Source organism: Amphiprion ocellaris, chromosome 23, assembly GCF_022539595.1.
Source record: "Amphiprion ocellaris isolate individual 3 ecotype Okinawa chromosome 23, ASM2253959v1, whole genome shotgun sequence".
NCBI lineage: Eukaryota > Metazoa > Chordata > Actinopteri > Pomacentridae > Amphiprion > Amphiprion ocellaris.
This window is the reverse complement of record NC_072788.1, coordinates 20,756,317-20,774,261: the sequence shown is the minus strand read 5'-3', so window position 1 is coordinate 20,774,261 and position 17,945 is coordinate 20,756,317. Positions and strand designations below refer to the sequence as shown.

The 17,945-nt window shown below is 37.9% G+C and overlaps 2 protein-coding genes across 3 annotated transcripts; both read left to right on the top strand.

The window, feature by feature from the left end:
- Nucleotides 1–940: 940 nt before the first annotated feature.
- On the top strand, nucleotides 941–7,506 carry tp53 (tumor protein p53). The gene is made up of 11 exons (XM_023283324.3): nucleotides 941–1,087; nucleotides 2,181–2,327; nucleotides 2,407–2,479; nucleotides 2,623–2,811; nucleotides 4,003–4,177; nucleotides 4,301–4,413; nucleotides 4,681–4,790; nucleotides 5,028–5,152; nucleotides 5,235–5,326; nucleotides 5,416–5,486; nucleotides 6,330–7,506. Exons 2-11 carry the CDS (start codon nucleotides 2,242–2,244, stop codon nucleotides 6,421–6,423), a joined length of 1,128 nt encoding a protein of 375 aa, XP_023139092.1. The 5' UTR covers nucleotides 941–1,087; nucleotides 2,181–2,241; the 3' UTR covers nucleotides 6,424–7,506.
- A 146-nt stretch (nucleotides 7,507–7,652) lies between these two features.
- Nucleotides 7,653–17,902, top strand: LOC111577211 (fibronectin-like). Of its 2 annotated transcripts, XM_055007925.1 has the most exons (11): nucleotides 7,653–7,926; nucleotides 9,411–9,499; nucleotides 10,398–10,926; nucleotides 12,117–12,371; nucleotides 12,756–13,004; nucleotides 13,351–13,474; nucleotides 13,996–14,141; nucleotides 14,232–14,489; nucleotides 15,700–15,969; nucleotides 16,980–17,077; nucleotides 17,265–17,902. In XM_055007925.1, exons 1-11 carry the CDS (start codon nucleotides 7,884–7,886, stop codon nucleotides 17,331–17,333), a joined length of 2,130 nt encoding a protein of 709 aa, XP_054863900.1. In that variant the 5' UTR covers nucleotides 7,653–7,883; the 3' UTR covers nucleotides 17,334–17,902. The 2 variants fall into 2 exon arrangements, with proteins under 2 accessions (XP_054863900.1, XP_054863899.1); XM_055007924.1 differs by lacking the exon at nucleotides 7,653–7,926 and having other exon boundaries at nucleotides 7,956–9,499.
- The last annotated feature ends 43 nt before the right edge of the window (nucleotides 17,903–17,945 follow it).

The window sequence follows — 17,945 nt, the reverse complement described above, 5'->3', positions numbered from 1 at the left end:
AAGGATTAACTTTTTCCTTTATTTTTCTTTTATTTTTGGTCGCACATCTTAGGATATACTGAAATAACTGTGAGTAAACAACGAAATGCAATATTGTGTAGCTGGAATACATCATACTCTATTAACATTTTTGAGTTTTGCATTTCTGGCCCTCTTTAAACAAGACGAATAATGTCAATAAGACTAGAAAAATAGCTGTTCATAAAGTGGATATTGTTTGAACCAATTTTGTTATTACAAAGCCAGGTGTATTCACATTTAAAGGGTAACATTTATTTCCACTGACGTCTCGTTTTCTTTTCGTCATAATGTCGCAATGTTGCCTTCAGGTACTCATCAAAAGCAGTTAGACATTTTAGTTTTTATAGTTCGTGGTACTGTATGTTAGTGAGGATTTTGTTAAAGGCAAATGTATTTTCACAGATTTGTATCATGCATAGTGCCACAGCATGATTTACATTTACATTACCAGTCTCTGAATCTGCCCAGGCATAAAAACAACAGTATGCATAAGAAAATGGTAGAAAACCAAACAAGCAATATACTTAAGACAGTGTAAAAATAAATGAACAACATTAGTTTTGCAAAACTATCGCGTGATTTTCTCATATTATGTGAAATTCTGTCGTTTTTTTCTTCAAATAATAAAAAAAAATACTCCACAAGGAAACTTATTCTTGTTGGAATAATCTTAAAAATCAACAAAACTCCCAGAAATAATCCATGTGACCATTTCACCAACAATGTGATTTATTATTTTGTAGGTTTTTGAATTACAGATCAAATTTGAACGCTCTTGTTCTCACTGTCTTATGTTCTGTCGTTATAGAGTGCCATTATTTCCAATAGCAGTGAATGCAGCAGCATTTCGCCCGGTTGCGTATGGATGGCGCGTCGGGACACCAGCTCGTTCTGTGATTGGCTGCTGCTCAGCATTAAAAGCTGTTGCCCCTCCCCCCTGACTTTCTGTGGGAATCCCCAACAACGTGCTCTGCTTGGCCTCAAAATATTTTGACTTTTTAAGTCACTTTCAGCTCGGATCGGGTGCAGCTCATCTGTCTTAGACAGCGGCAGCGGGACATCCAAGGTAGCTGTGTGTTCATACATGTGTCGTACGTTTCTGCAACCCGCTGAAACCAATTTATTTTTTAAGCTAAAGAAAGTTTTGTCTCAGTTTGGCTAGCTATCGTTTGTCGGTCGAATTCCAAAACGTCGTGCTAACGTAATTAGCCTGTTTAACTAACCCGAAACCTGTTAGACCACACAATAAAAGTTGTGCGCAGTTATTTTGATCCGACCCTTCGTTACATAGTTGATAGTTTATTTGGTTGTGTGCACATTTTGATACCAAATCAAATTTTGTTTGTCGAATTTTTATGGAAAGTGTCGATTCGGTGGCTAAGAGGAGCGAGCTTCATTCAATTGCTGCGGGCCTCTTGCTCGACAGAAAATGGACGACAGCTAATGCTAGCAGGTTAAATGTTTTTCGTGCTGTTTTGGCTGCTGTGGTGAAGTCAGTTTATTGCTTTTGTACTTTATAATCGTGAAATGTATTTCTATGAACCTTTATCTAACTAGGTGGATACATTGGGTAACGTTAGTGAATAGTTTTTTAGGCCAGAGGCCTGCTTATTTTGAAGTCGCGTTTCTACTGAGAGCAACCAGTCAGCATTTAGCAGAAATTCATCTCCAAGACGCAATGATTACAGTTCCCCCCTTAAAACTGTTTTTATTTAAGAGATATTTGTCGTTGTTTTTTGTTGTTTTGGTGAAGGGCTTGTCTTTTCAGCTGGTTGTGTAGGTTTTAATCTCGTTGTTTTTCACTTTGAAGTAGCCCTAACAGACTTAAGTTGTTCTTGAGTCTCTGGTTGTTGAAAGTTAATTTCCACTTCCAGATTCTTATATCCAAAGGTTTGATGCTTTTGTGTGTTTGTCCATTACTGTGAATTAGATATTTTGGGATCTTAGGGCAGAGAAGCAAACATACACCATTTTGTAGACCTAGTTTTGTTCAGTTGTAAATTGTGATGTTTAGTTATTTTTAAAAGGTAGAGAAATTGATTATTTGTAAAAATGTCATATTACCTGCTTTCGTCTAGTGTAACTTGTCAAATCCTAATAGAGTTTTTGCATAGCTCATCAGAATAACACTAGTCCTTCCTTCCTGTCAATCCCCGCAGCGCTCTTGCATCTTGGCTCTTCCTCATTTTTCTCTCAGCTAAGCAAGGAGGGAAATCAGTGATGGAAGAGCAAAGTTTTGACAGCCTGCAGTTGAGCCAGAACCTGCCGCTGAGCCAGGACTCTTTTCAGGAGCTGTGGCAGAGTGTGTAAGTAAAGTTTTTGCAGTAGTTAACAGAATTAAAATGTGCCTTAAAAGTGAACCGGTTTGTGTGTTTGTTTTTGCAGCATAACTGCTGACATCCTCACCATTTCATCTCCAAATGTGGCTCAGCCGTGGAGAGGAGACGAACACATCGAGGTGATCATGCCTCCCTATTCATTGCTATGGAACAAAAACTGAGAAACTGCAGTAGAAGACTTTCTGTTGATAATACTTTGGTAACTTTAAGCTGAGTTAATGTATGTATGGAGGAGCACTGACTCATGTCTCTCCTTTTACAGCTCCTCAATGAACAAACATTGACTGAGGGGTTCGATGAAAATCTCTTTGAGCTACCTGCAGAGACGTTAACTACAGATGCTGTTACTCCCCCAGCCTCCACCGTCCCAGTTACAACCGACTATCCGGGGAAATACGGCTTCCAGCTTCGCTTTCAGAAGTCTGGCACAGCCAAATCTGTCACTTCCACTGTAGGTTATCCTTCACCTGACTACTCAGTTATTGAATTTTAGTCGTGTTGATATTGTTTTTTCATATTTTGGAATGGATCTACACATGCATTTTTACAGTTTTAAGTTTGTAATTGACAAACTGTGTGATATGTGTTCTGACCAAGGTGCTTACAACCTTACCAGCAGAAAAGATATTCAATGTGTATAGTGCATCATTCATTATCTAAATGCTATATCGCAAACGTTAAAAGTTTAGTGGGCCTCGCAATAGATTATCATGCAACCAAACATGACAAGGAGCAGAAGTCTGCAGCCTAACCCCCGCACTTGAGACAAAGGGGATTTCAGCAGTTGCTCATAGAGGCGACACTCACCAGTTAACTTAATTATCTCCATCTGTTGTATACTTTTAAATAGAGAAACTGCGTTACTATTGGTAATTGTTTAGTTCACTAAAATTAAATTCAGTTTACGTAGGCAGAATTTAAAAATTGTGATGTTTGAAAATTTAAAGGTTTTGCTTTTCTAGTCTCACTTACTGGTCTGTAGTTTTCATTACTCACTTATGTAGACTTATTTTAACTTTTTAGAAGCTTGCGAAATATTAAAAGCTTTTGAATAAATTTTAAAGTACGGTCTTACCTTGAAATCGCACTAAAAATCCATTCTTTCGCATCTCTCACGGTGACATAGATGTGGAAAGTTATTCATTGTGACTATTCGCTGAATCTTAAAGTCTAAAGTCATTCACTGCGCTTTAAGAGCCAATAGTGTTAATGTTCCCTCGGTTAACTATCCAGCAGTGCAATGTGGTTGGCCAGTTCAGTTCAGAGTTAGGGTGGTCTGCCCTGGATCTCCCGCCTCCTGGGATTTGTGCTCTGCTCTGAGAGAGCAGTGTAGTCTGGTTGTAAAGCACACTTCTGACATGACGGGACATGTTCCTGCAGGGTCTTCCTTCAGAACAGGAGGAGTTAAAAATGAATGTAAGCCAGGTTTAAATATCAGTTTAATTACAGAACTTAAGATGTATTTATTTTTGGGATTCTTCAGTGTGGAAAGAGTTCAGCAATTTGGATCGACGTTTAAGATCGTTTTTTGAGTTTTTGTCCCGTAAGGAATGACCTCAGACAACTCCTTGGCTCTTCAGGTATGATTGCACAGATTAGAGCATAGATGGTAACGTGCAACTTTCTACTCATTCTTACTCAGTTTTCAGAGCTACTCAACAAGCTGTATTGCCAGCTGGCGAAGACCAGTCCTATTGAAGTGTTGGTGGAGAAGGAGCCTCCTCAGGGCGCCATTCTGAGAGCCACAGCGGTTTACAAGAAGACCGAGCACGTTGCTGATGTTGTCCGCAGATGTCCCCATCATCAGAATGAAGACGGTAAAAACATTACTGTGAAAAATGGTCTTGACGGTGCTCTGGAATGATGTAATTTGCTGTATCTCACTGTGGGAATATTGGTTTTGAGGTGATTTAAATTTTTTTCTGATGTCTTCCTTTTAGTTGCTGAGCATCGAAGCCATCTGATCAGAGTGGAGGGCAACCAGAGAGCTCAGTATTTTGAAGATGTGCACACCAAGAGGCAGAGTGTGACTGTCCCCTACGAGCCCCCGCAGGTATGACTGTATAGCCTGATCCCTGAATATCTACCCATTTTTATTTCCTGAACTTTATGGCATTTTTTACATGAGTATATGAATAGATCTATTTTAAAGATAGGATGTATATAGAAGAACAAGGCTTAGAGTGTAGAAAAGTGATTTGTCATGATATTTGTACTAATATTTGCTTAAAAAAAAGAATGTACACAGGGCATGCTAGGTTTCACCACTTACTCTGTCTAGTTTAGGTAGCACTATATTAAAATATTTACTGTGTTTCAGTTGGGCTCAGAGATAACAACCATCCTGCTGAGCTTCATGTGCAACAGCTCCTGCATGGGTGGCATGAATCGCAGGCCCATCCTCACCATCCTGACCCTGGAAACTCCAGAGTAAGTCTTTTTTTTCTTTATTTAGATTTAGTGGGTGTGAAGGGACCATGTCTTTTAGGTGACGAGTCAGTGTGATTTGGTGTAATGTGACATTTTGAAATTATCTTTAGGTTTGTTTTGTTTTGTTTTTTTCAGTATGTATAGCAGACACCTTGTGTTGCAGATTGTGTTCAATATTTTTTATTGCAGCAATGTAGAGCCTTTTGATCCTGACTTATATTTGTTTGCCTCCCTTAGGGGGCAGGTTTTGGGCCGGAGGTGCTTTGAGGTGCGTGTCTGTGCATGCCCTGGCAGGGACCGCAAAACTGAGGAGGAAAATAGCACCAAGATGCAAAACGGCACCAAACAAACCAAGAAGCGAAGTATGTTTTTGTTGTTTTAAACCGCATTTCAGTTTCTGTTCCTGCATTCGCTTTCCTTGCTGACCTCACTTTTGTTTCGTAGAGAGTGCTCCTGCTGCTGCCACCGCTTCTGTAAAGAAGTCCAAACCTGCCTCGAGTGCAGAGGAAGAGGACAAGGATGTGTATGTTCTTCATGTAAGTAAATTCCTATACAGTTATACAGCTGGGGAAATTTCAAAGGTTTTCCAGCTGTTTGAATAACTTGTTAGATTTTTTTTCTCCAGGTTCGTGGCAGTGAGCGTTACGAGATGTTAAAGAAAATCAATGATGGTCTGGAGCTGCTTGACAAAGAGAGGTAAGAGATGCACCAAGAGACTGTACGTAAGCCAGATCATTTTAGCGGTCTTGACAAGCTGCTATTACAAAATATCAACATCAGAATACACTTTAAAGGCCAAGTATGTTGACATTTACAAGTCATTTAACTCCAGAGATGGCTGAGGACAGTGTTAATGGACAATACAGATATAGACGGAGGCATCATGCCAGTCTAAACTTGTTCCATACATTACGTTGTCATTTGAGGCAGTTGAATTTCAGCCCATGTTGTCCTCAACAACACCAGAGGTCTCCTCAACTGCTGTAGAAGTCATTGTATATGATGTTTGGTTTTTTTTTAAACGTACTGTGTACATAGGTTAAGTAAGGCAGCATCAGACTCATCCTGTGTAATGCAGAGGTGTAATTAGACATAGTGATAGCAGTCTGTGAAGCAGTTTTGGAAATTCTTGCTGTAGTAATTTCTAATGGACTATAATGTTGTGTGTATATTTCACATCTGGCATTTGATTTGGGTGCAGTCTAAACAGCAAACACTATCAACTCAAAGTAGTGTTGCATGTCCCAGAATTTAATGAGGTGTAGAAGCAAAAACAGAATCACAGTCCCAAATAGATGTTCCTCTGAAGGAGTATGACTACGTTCTGAAATTACTTTACCTTCCAGAAGCGTTGTGTCAAAACCTCCTAATTATTAATGATTCTTTATTTTTCTTGCACAGTACAACTTTATAGAATTGCGCTAATGAACTCCAGTGCTTTCTGATTTTCATTATTGTCATTAAAAGTAATATCAGAGGAATCAAATCCGTCACATCTTCCTGAATTTGTGTAAATGTAGTGTTTATTTCTCTCCACAGCAAAAAGTCAAAGGTTTCAGTGAAACCAGAGGTTCCTTTGCCCTCCAGTGGAAAGAGACTCCTGCAGAGAGGAGAGCGGAGTGACAGCGACTGAGAACAGTTTTGCCTTCATCATGATCACGAACATCTCTTTCTCCTTCCATGCCATCAGGTTTATTTCAGGTTTTTATTAACGATTGGAATTCCAAATCAAGTCCTGCCTCCAAAACGTTCCTGTAACTGTACTGCCTGGCCATTTACTCAAAGTACTGCACAGTGTCTTGCTTTTTTATTTGTTTTTTTTTTTTTTATTTGTCAGACAAAGTTTTGTAGGCTGTTTGAGTCACAGTTGTGACACATACTGGAACTTTGTTTAAATCATGTTCGTAAAACTTGAATGAATGTTTATCTCCATTAAATTTTCTGTAGTACTGCACCACAGCCTCATACACACATTCCACTGATACCCGGTCAGGCTGCACTTTTCCATGAGTCTGTTGGAAAATTCAGCCAACTTTGATTATATGGGCTATAATTAATCTACAGGATTTAAGATCTAAAATGAAACAAGCAAAACACAACGTACCACATGGTATTAACAAGTTATACGTTAACAGTTGGGCTTTTTATTACAGTTTCTTGCTTTGAAGGATCAGTATACTTTCACTTATTTTGATATGATATTGCTCATGGGGAATATGTTTTGCCACAGTCATCTTTTTTTTTTTCATTTCCACTAGATTTAGTAGATGAGGGACTGACTGGATCACCCCAAAAACTATTCAGCTTTTAGGCATTTTAGAGAGCTTATACACAGTTTGTCTCAGAGGATTGAAAGAATAGGAAGCCTCATGGTAAAATGGAGAAGCATTTATCAGACACACATGGATTGATCATCACCCACTGTGGATGACAGAGCAGTTTTTATAGAAGCAGCACTTCAGTTTGACGAGACCAATCACTGCCCATTATTAAAACCACTGTTGTTTTTTCACTGCCAGCAATGTAAACTTAAAGGCATTTCTTTATTTTGTTTCTGTATCTTTAGATTATTTAGGGATAATGGTTTTGTATAGAGGTTTATGTTTCTATATTTTTCTTCGTCTTTATTTTTTCATGGCTTGTTTTTGTTACACTAATTTGCATTTTTGTTATTCAAAGCTTAAACCCCAAATAAAATAGATCATGTATCAATGTGTTCTTGTATTCTGTACTTCTGTGTGTTGCATGACTTCCTTTTTTCTTGCTAGCATTTTGCATGTTTGGAATACGGATGCAAGCTCAGCTGTAAATTTAAAGGTGTTTGCATCAACTTGAATGGAGCTTTGTGATGCTAGTCAAATGTGCTGCTAACCTGCAGGTGTTCCACTCTGAAAGGTCATTTCATGCCATTTACAGTCTGATGTAGCATCTATATCCTGGGTGAGTGATGAACCATTTCATCTTTGGACTTTGCAGTATTGTTTTCAGTAATTCTGAAGTTGTTTCTATTCATAGATGTATAATTTAGAACCTAATGTTGGTTTTGGATACAGCATCGGTCTGTCCAGATACTAGAGGCTACAGGAGATTGATATGGAAAAGTTCCAGGATAAAGTCTGTGTTTTAATATGCTGGGGTGAGTCAGCTTATTTTATTTGCAGTATATTCTAAACCTATAGCAATTATTGCTGTAGATAATATCGATTAATCTGCTTGTTCATTTTTATTGACACTAAAGCAACTTTTTATGTGAGAAAATGATAAAGTTCAACGTAAAAATAACAATATAGCGCCTGTCAAGAACAACGTGCTTCACAAAAACGGATACTGCAAGATATTATATATATTTAAATATCTAAAACATAAGATATAACCACATTTAACAGCTAAGAATACGCTGTACGGTAAACGTGAGTCCGAAGAGATTCAGAAGAAGTTTGTCTGAGTTTGTCTGATGAGGAGATCCACAGCTGAGGGTCCTGGTCACCGTTAGCGACAAGTCAAGACTTTGAAATTGTTAGTAGGTTTAACCAAACTAATTCACCTCAAAGATTAAAATAGAAAGTATTTTGATCTGAATTGATTTTAATTGGGATGAAAGATGTGGTTTTTTTTTTCTGCAATCTGAATAGTAGTCAAAACAACTGTAGTTTACTCCTGTTACTGTTGTTCAAATACATAGTGACAAATGGCAATTACTTTGTGTTTGTGTAATAATAAAAGCACAAATTTGTGAACAGATTAGAGAAAACTGGAGAAAACAACGAACACCAGTTTTATTTTTTATTTAATTCATTGACAAAAGAAAAAAAATACTATTCAAAACAATGCAAAAACTTCTGAATGAAAGGGACAGAATTAATAATAAACTTCTGTAATCTGCTCATTTTTGACAATCAGTTTAAAATGAGAATTATATACAAGCAAAATGACTCTAAAGTCTGAGAGGTCAGCACAGTCACTCTCAGAGTTTTCTCTCATGACAAACACTATGATACTCTGACTTTGTTTATTTTAATAATATGCTGGTTTTAATTACGTTATTAAATCTTGTGTGTGATTTAGATTCTTCTGATTCCTTGTCTAGATTGTTCCATAAACTGACCCCTTTCACAGAAATGTAGCATTTCATTAGTTTGGTCCTAAATCTTGGTTTTATGAAGATCTCTGTTCTTTTCAAGTTCTACTTACTTTCTCTTTTTGCAAACCTGTTCTGGACATTGACTGGTAAAGTTTATTTATGAGCTCTATACATAATTTGCAGAATACTATAATCTATGTTGTGGAATTTCAACCATTTTAACTGAAAGAATAATGTTTTTTGTTGGATTTCTATATATTTTTTGACTGATTATTCTTTTGGCTCTTTGCTGTAAAATGAAAATTGACTGGATGTTTGTCTTACAGGCATTTCCCCCAAACTTCAACACAGTAGGTCAGATATGGAACAATTAGAGAATTATAGAACATGTAAAATGCTTTGTTATCCAACAAATCCTTCACTTTGTATAGTACAGGAATTGTTTTTGATGTTTTCACTTTTGTATAATTTCTATAGCATGAAGACTCTGAGGACAAACAGCCTGACTGTCTCTTTCTTGTCTGTTTGTCTCTCCTCAGCTCTGATGGTAATGTACAACACTGCAGAGCGGCAGTATTTCATCCAGAACAACAGTCTGACCTGGAATGAGGCCAGGAACTACTGCCAGGTACAACCTGAACTTCAGGTTTCCTGTATTTACAAACACACTGAAACACGAGGCCAGTCTGCTTGAAAATCCTAAAGACATATTTTATCACCCAGGTACACATGGAACAGCATTATTTCTATTTGTCAGAGTAACCCGCAGACACACTCTGTATGTGAACACTTCAGTGAATTAAATAAGGTTTTTTTCCCCGTTAGACATTAATCAAATATTTTTCCCAATTTCGAAATCTTAGAGTATCCCACCGCCATGGTTCTGATATTGCTCGATTCCAAAAATCTGCCCGACACAATTATGAAAAGTTATCTCCACTGCAATATTTTATAGTGAGATACATGTAAAACCAATGCCATAATACATTTTTGTCCTTTGTCTTTCCATGAAGTGTTATCATACCAAAGGACAAGCTCTAAATAGCTTAGATCAGAGGTGGCAAACATACCTATTTTTACACAAACATATTTTTATACTTTGTAAAGTGTAAAAATTACACATACACATGAAATTAGTTTGGTTGGGAGTGTTTTTCATTGCTGAAAATTTCATGTGGCCCTTTCCTGTCCTCCTTGAAGTTATGAGATCTCAAACTACAAAGCGACCTCCACCCACATCTATGTACTTTGAGGTCCTGTAACTCGGAAGATATTCTTAACATGAAGGTTTACATGACTTTATTAAATGTACAAAAGTTGTTGTATGTAAAAATCTGTTCATTTTGAGGGAGTCGGATAAGAGGCACTACTTGATTTTTCATTTTACAAAGCTTCAGTTATTTTTTCGCACTCTGTAGATTTATTAAAATTGCATTGCTAAGCTGAATGCAGACAAGCCATCTACAAAATTTTGACCGCTCAGATCAGCTATAAAAGAATGACTGCAGCCTTTCATGTCCGATCAGGTCTGCTTCACAGACCTGGTGACTCTGAGCCACGACAACATCGAGGTAATCGTCAAGAGGCTCAGCTCTCAGCACTGGATCGGCCTACGGAAGAGCTTCAACTCAACCAGCAACTATACCGGTAACATCAGTATGTCCTGGTCCCACTGGTCCAACGGGGAACCCCTCACCTTCCAGAACTGGTACCCTGGTTGGCCGCTGTTTAAACCCTCTGTCCCAGACGGTGACTGCTGTGGCTGCTCTTGCAACGAGGCAGCAGCAGCAACCGACAACACTGATCTAAATGTGACAGACTTTACCACATTCTGGGAAACCATCACTGACAACATGACTATAACTGAAGATTACATGAACGCCACAAGCTCAGTATTCACAGACGCCACGCTCATGATGACAACACCACTGCCAACACCAGCTGTGTCAGTGACCAGTGATGGTTACATTGAGGACTCCTGTGTGGCCATGTTCAGCTTTGGGCCTTGGGTTGAAAAAAACTGCTTGGAGCTTCTGCCGTTTATTTGTTATGAAGGTAGGACTCCCTTTTGTTTAAGGTTTCAGGCAGCCCACAAATGACAAGACGGTCTTATGTAATTTATACACTCATTCATATTTTCCCCTATTGAGTATTTGTTGAAATAAACAACACTTTATAATACCAACCACGTAATTACTCCGCCAAGGAACATGGCGAAGTTATGTGACGATTGGCGTCCGTTTGTCCATCTGTTAGTCTTTCTGTGCGCAACATTACTCAAAAATGGATTTGGATAAAATTTTCAGGCAAGGTCAGAAATGAACCAAATGATGAGATTTTGGCAGTGATGCAGCTTATAGTCTGGATCCACGGATTTGTTTCAGATTTCTGTATCATTGCGAGATAGCAGCACGACGTCACTGTAACCATGACAACAAGTGAACGCTACATCAGCTGCCTGCTGACGATCACATGATTGCGATTCCACTACAAATTGACCGCTGCGTACTTATCGGGACTTTGGAAATCATAAAACTACTGAGCAGCCTTGGCGGAGTACTGCATTCTCTGAGTGCTTTTCTTGTTAAATATTGTGGGACTTATTATTCCACAATTCATACTAAGGGTTCTGTAAAAAAACAAAAACCTACTGATCTTTTAAACTTGTGCATCTCTCTACAATCTAATCACCTAGTTTTGATGATGATTAGAAAAAAACAAATACAATCTAAATTAAGTGATCCACTTTTTAGGGGAATATTCTGAATCTTACTTGCATCAGATTATTCCAGGTGAAGACTGACAGTCTGTTGCAACATAGCTACGGTACATTAAACATGTGTGCTGACCGTTTTTGGAGCAGCTTCACTGCATCACTAAGCTTCCATTATAATCAATGAAACTGGCTGCAGCAAGTGCTGCAGATTTAAAAACTAGTGTTACTTTTCCAGCCCATTCTGTAAAACATATTGGTCTGACTGCAACACACTATTGTCCTGTTATAGGGCAAAATAACTCCTGTCCACAAATTAGCATAAGCGCATTTTTCTATGAACTGTTTTATGAGATCATATGAATTCTTATGAAAGTTGTCCACACAATAATTTAATAGTGGGAGAATAAGAGTACAACACAGCATATGCATAGATTTCTTACACTTCATTTTGACACTTTACTCCTCCTCTGTGTATTTTTATCTCTCTTCATGTCTCAGCCAATTATCAATCTTCCTCTTATTTTCACAGATCATTCCCCTGGATATTTTAAAGTCAACGTGACCAGTATAACTTCAGAAAGTGCCACTGTGACGTGGCAGCAGCTGCCCGGCGGAATCAGCCATTATCGTGTGGGAGTCAAAGGCGACAAAGAACTGACTGACAGTAAAACTGATCGGACCTACAACCTTGTCAACCTCACAGCAGGCACTTGCTATGTAGTCCATGTGTTCCCTGTGAAGTGTGAGAGAGAACTGAACCCCGGGAACGTCGCTTTCTACACCAGTGAGTTACGTCTGGCTGCATTGAAGTGACACTCTTCCTATATATTTTCCTTTATCATACACACTAGTGCTCAAAAGTTTGGGGTCACCCAGACAATTTCCTGTTTTCCATGAAAACTCACACTTTTATTCATGTGCTAACATAACTGCACAAGGGTTTTCTAATCATCAGTTATGCTTTCAACACCATTAGCTAACACAATGTAGCATTAGAACACAGGAGTGATGGTTGCTGGAAATGTTCATATTTCATCCTGCTACAAGTAGGCATTCATCACAACTGTTCTTCTCTTGTTAACTTTCAGAATAAATACAGGCAAATTAATGCACTAACTTTTAAAAAACAAACGTAGCTCTGACTATACTTTTTAAAAATTTTTTTTAGAACCAAACAAAGTGGAAAACTTCACAGTCACCAGAGTAACAGAAACATCCATCCAAGTGAACTGGAGCAAACCAGCCGGAAACATGGATTTCTATGTTCTTCGGGTTGGTAGTCGGCACTTAAATATTACCACAGAGGGTGGAGAAGTTGATGGTTTGACGCCTGGAAGCTGTTACACATTGACTGTCCTCTCAGGAGTCAACGACTACTCAATGTGGAGTGAAGAATCTAACATCACAGCGTACACCAGTGAGTTTATATCACACATATATACATTATTATGATGCAGAGTTATCATTATGCAGTACGTAGTGCACATTTTTCTATAGACTGTTTAAATGAGTTTTTTAGTCGAAGGGAACTTTAACAGGAAGTATGCTGTGTATTTGATACCATTGTACACCAAAAGCGTGTACATCTTCAAATGAGGAAGAGGTTCTTGCATCTCATTTATTGCTCACATAATATGAAATTCAAAACAGCAAAGGCAAATTAGCACCACACCTGACCTGAACAGTGACATCTACCAAGTTTTACTGGGGGTGGTAACCAGTACACACAGCGATGTTGTCTATCTCTTTGTCGTTTCTTTCAGAGCCTTGTACAGTGTCCAACCTGAGTGTTTCTGACAATACCAAACACTCAGTGTTTCTCCACTGGGATCCACCTGTGGGAGACTTCACAGGTTTCTTGGTGAAGGCTATAAACAGCACCGATGAGTACGTATGTGTCGATAGCTAGCACAGAAAGTGTTCGTGAATTTTTCGCCAGGCGTTTCTTATGATGAACCAGCCAAGACTACTTATCTAACATAGAGTGAGTTTGAAACAGTGACTGTAGAGGAGATCCGTTGAAGCATTTTTGCACTTTAGTGCTGCGTGATGTGTTTCATTGCCCTAAAGTGTGTTCTGCTGTGTCCAGAGACAGGTCTGCTAATGCCAGGCCACTGGTCTATCAGTCGACCACTTTCTAGTACAGACATGGTATCCAGAGGATTCATCACATGACCCTGGTGATACCCTGAGTTTTCTGCCAGCACCATCATGGGTCTAATTTAACTTTATGGATTTCTGCTTTCAGAGAATTTAACTCATGGAGTAGATTTTTACAGATTGAAGTTACGAACTATGCAGAGAGAAGAGAAGCGATTTTACAAGCTATTTTTATATGTGAATTTATGACAAATGCAGCAGCAGTTTTACTTTGATATTTCTGAAGTAACTGTTTCTCTTCCTACCAGCGTATTGTTTGAGGTCGAGGTGAACCGAACCGTGTGTCAAGTGCCAGTAACAAACCTGCCGATGGGCACCGAGATAACCCTTGTGGTGTTAGCTCTGGCTAATAATAGCCTGCAGGGAGACAACACAACCATCCTCACATACACTGGTAGCTCCTGTCTGACTGCTTCATTGATCCACAGAAACTTTCTCATGCTGTGTTGAGTGTCACTAATCTGACTTTGTGACTCCTACGTAGCCCCAGGACCAATTTCAAACCTGACTGTGATCACAAGCCATAGCTCCCTTAACGCCACCTGGACCATCAATGAGGGGAATGATTCATATTTTACTGTCAAGCTTCTGCTGGATGGGAAACTGGAAGAACCAGGAAGAAACGTAACAGAAGCTAGGGTGACATTTGATGACTTGAAGACTGCAGCCAACTACACTGTGGTTGTCTACGCTGTTAGTGGACATCTCAAAAGCCTGCCAATGGAAGTCTCCAATTTTACCTGTGAGTTGTTTTGTATTAAAAGTTATAATCAATGGAATTTTAGTCCTGGTTTATTTACCAGTACCTGTGGTAACAGATTCAAGATTTAAGATTCAAGAACTTTATTGTCATATACACAACAGAAACACGGTGGTTTCCCTGAGTAATGAAATTCTGATTTTGCGAGTTCCCTTCACACAACTGAAATAACAAATAGAATGTAATAAAAGTAAGATAAAATAAAATATAAGTAGTTTTACAAAATAAATTCTTTGTGCAAATGTTAGCGTCTTGTGCAATACTGTCATATGTGATCAGACACTGATTTGTCAGGAAGAAGAGTCTCTGTTGAGTCTTCTTGATGATCTGTTGGGTGATGTGAGTCCAGGAGAGGTCCTTGTTGATTTGATTGCTGAGGAGTTTGAAGGTCTTCACCCTCTCCATCTGAGTCTCACTGATGTGTAGTGGAGTGTGTTGGTCTCTCCTCTTCCTCAGGTTGATAATCATCTCCTTGGTCTTCTAGCTAACAGCTAGCTTGACTTCATACTACATTATTATCATATCATATTATTACTAATAAAGCACATCCGGCCCATAGAGGACATACATACAGGTGTACTAAAAAAGACAATAATGAACAGCTTGATTGGATGTCATGACATTAATGAATAGGTATGCACAAGTAGTAATACTTTCAGTTGTGTGAAGAGATTTAGGGAACTTTATTCCCAGTTTCAGCACCAGTACTGATTCCAAAACATCATACAGTGATCGACATACAGAGTCACAGTTAAATCATTGATTACACAGCAGCGTTCTCAGGTTGAGCCATAAGCTCAATCACATCAGTCTTGATAGTTCTTTTTTTACTGTTATTAAAGCAGTAGTTGAATTATCATCACACAGACAGAATTTTCAGTGTTTAGGAAATTACAAATAAACTGAAGTATTACTTATTTGGACAGTTTGATAGGCTTGCTGCTAGTTTGGGTTTAGTCTTTAGTTTATTAGTACATTGTTATGTATTATACATCACTTGATGTGTTGTTCAGTCTCACTTGAAAGACAAATATCGTGGCACACCGTGGCTCTTTTCATCACTGAGTCATCACTGATTGATCCAACCAGCAATGCTACGTGTCCTTTCTCTGAAAAGTCTAAAGAAAATCCTTTTACTACAAAATAATCTGACACATCACTATTTCATATTCTCTCTCTTTCCTCTTTGCAGTGCCATCTCCACCGACAAATGCCATTGCCACTTTTGTCAACAAAAGCACAATCACCTTTAAGTGGACCGCCCCTGAGAACATAGCAAAAGCCACGTACCTTGTCAAACTCAGCTCTGACTTCTATGGTCAGAGCTGGTCTGCTAATATCACTAACAAAACCAGCTATACTTTTTCTAACCTGACATCAGGAACCAAATACTGTTTTGAAGTGTATGTATTGGGAGGTGAACTGACAAGTCCCCCAGAAAGAAACTGTACTGTGAAAACAGGTGAGACTCTCAGACCTAAAAGCCAGACTGCTGGGTCTGAATGCTTTAGCCTATTAATAATTATGTGTCCACAGGTTTGGACACACTTTTTCATTCAGTGCTTTTTATTTATTTGTTTTATTTTATACATTGTAGATTAATACTGAAGATTAACACTTTTTTGTTTACAGCATAATTCTATATGTATTCTTTTATAGTTTTGATGTCTTCAGTAATAATGTACAATGTATAAAATAATTAAATAAGAAAAACATTAACTGAGAAGGCGTGTCCAAACTTTTGACTAGTAGTGTAAATATATACATGTATATATACTGATCCAAAGTTTGGGATCACTTAGAAATGTCCTTTTTTTTTTTTTTGAAAGAAAAGCAGTCTACACATTGTTAATGTGGTAAATGACTATTCTAGCTTGAAATGGCTGATTTTTAATGGAATATCTCCATAGGGGTACAGAGGAACATTTCCAGCAACCATCACTCCTGTGTTCTAATGCTACATTGTGTTAGCTAATGGTGTTGAAAGATTAATTGATGATTAGAAAACCCTTGTGCAATTATGTTAGCACATGAATAAAAGTGTGAGTTTTCATGGAAAAGATGAAATTGTCTGGGTGACCACAAACTTTTGAACAGTTTATTTATTTAAAATCAAATAATATATCACTTGATAATGTTTTTGAACAGAAACACATAACTGTATTTATCAACCTTAAAAAGCATTTGAGGGAATGTATTTAAAATAAAGCTGCAGGTGACAGTCAAGCTGGTTAAGAGAATGAGGAGTGGAAAAACTTATCAAAGCAACGGGGGGCTGCTTTGAAGAATCTAAAATTGAGTTTGCTGTGTGAACACTTTTGTCTTCATTGCATAAATCCATGTGTGCTCATTCATAGTTTAAAAAAACAACTTGCATTTTAATTGGTACTGTATATAGTTGCTAACCTTTGACCACAGTGCACAGAAATGATCCCCCACATGCAAATTTAACACATTCTGTTTGTTCCTCAGAACCCGAGGAAAGGCAAATCAGCCTGTCAATGCTGTGCTCTTCTGCAATATCTCTCCACTGTGATGAAAGCGCCACAAGGACACATGTTTTTGAACAGGTAGGCTAAAGCTAATGCATGGTTTAGAAGGTAACAAGGAAAAACTTACTTTTAATATGCAAAATACAACTGCTAAAATAGAATGGGCTCTTGAAGTAACTATTTGGAGTATGTGTGAAAAGCAATGGCTCAGTTTTGTGTTTTATAGATGGTTTAAAAGTAATCTTTGCTTTGTGTTTTGTTGCAGTTGCACGATCATTTCTCCAAGCTGTTGAAGGACGACATTGTTTGGGCCCTGGAGGCAACTGAAGAATAAGACACAATGTCTGTTTTACAAATGTGTCATGTTTTTTTTTCTGGCAAACTTTTTGCGCCGCATATAAAAAAGAATACATGCATTGATTCAATACTAATAATAAAATACTATTCGTATCTTAATCATTTGTTGCATTACTCTTAGTTTGTTTGCATTTTTCCTTGATGTGCACACATATTCCATCTATTCATATTATGTTTTCTTGATGTTGTTGCAAATTTTATTTCTACAACACCTTTCAAAATCAGTTGCAAGGTGCTTTACAAAAAAAAAAGCAAAACTAAAACATAAAACATTAAAGATTATTATTATTCAGGACAATAAATAAAACAAATGACACATTGTCAAAATAAATATCCTCACACAAACATTTGCATCAGTGCAATTTGAGAAACTAAGACAAAGCAATAACTTGATGCACTCAAAATTGGATGTACTAAGTTTAAAATTACAAGAAAATAAAGAGGTCAGATGTCAGTTTATTTTATTGGATAATGCTTTAATCTATTTTTCTTTTCATGATGTGGCATATTTGTATCTGATGTTTTAAATAAATGAATTCAAAACTCTATATGCCTTTAATTCTATTACTCTGATCATGTTTGTGTAAGG

Bases quoted from the DNA above. Each gene is read 5' to 3' on its own strand.
- LOC111577211 (XM_055007924.1), top strand. From the start codon at position 9,233: ATGGAACAATTAGAGAATTATAGAACATGTAAAATGCTTTGTTATCCA. The intron at 9,500-10,397 runs GTACAACCTGAA...ATGTCCGATCAG, and splicing joins AGGCCAGGAACTACTGCCAG to GTCTGCTTCACAGACCTGGT. The intron at 13,475-13,995 runs GTACGTATGTGT...TCTTCCTACCAG, and splicing joins GCTATAAACAGCACCGATGA to CGTATTGTTTGAGGTCGAGG.
- tp53 (XM_023283324.3), top strand. From the start codon at position 2,242: ATGGAAGAGCAAAGTTTTGACAGCCTGCAGTTGAGCCAGAACCTGCCG. The intron at 2,328-2,406 runs GTAAGTAAAGTT...TTGTTTTTGCAG, and splicing joins CAGGAGCTGTGGCAGAGTGT to CATAACTGCTGACATCCTCA. The intron at 4,178-4,300 runs GTAAAAACATTA...TCTTCCTTTTAG, and splicing joins CCATCATCAGAATGAAGACG to TTGCTGAGCATCGAAGCCAT.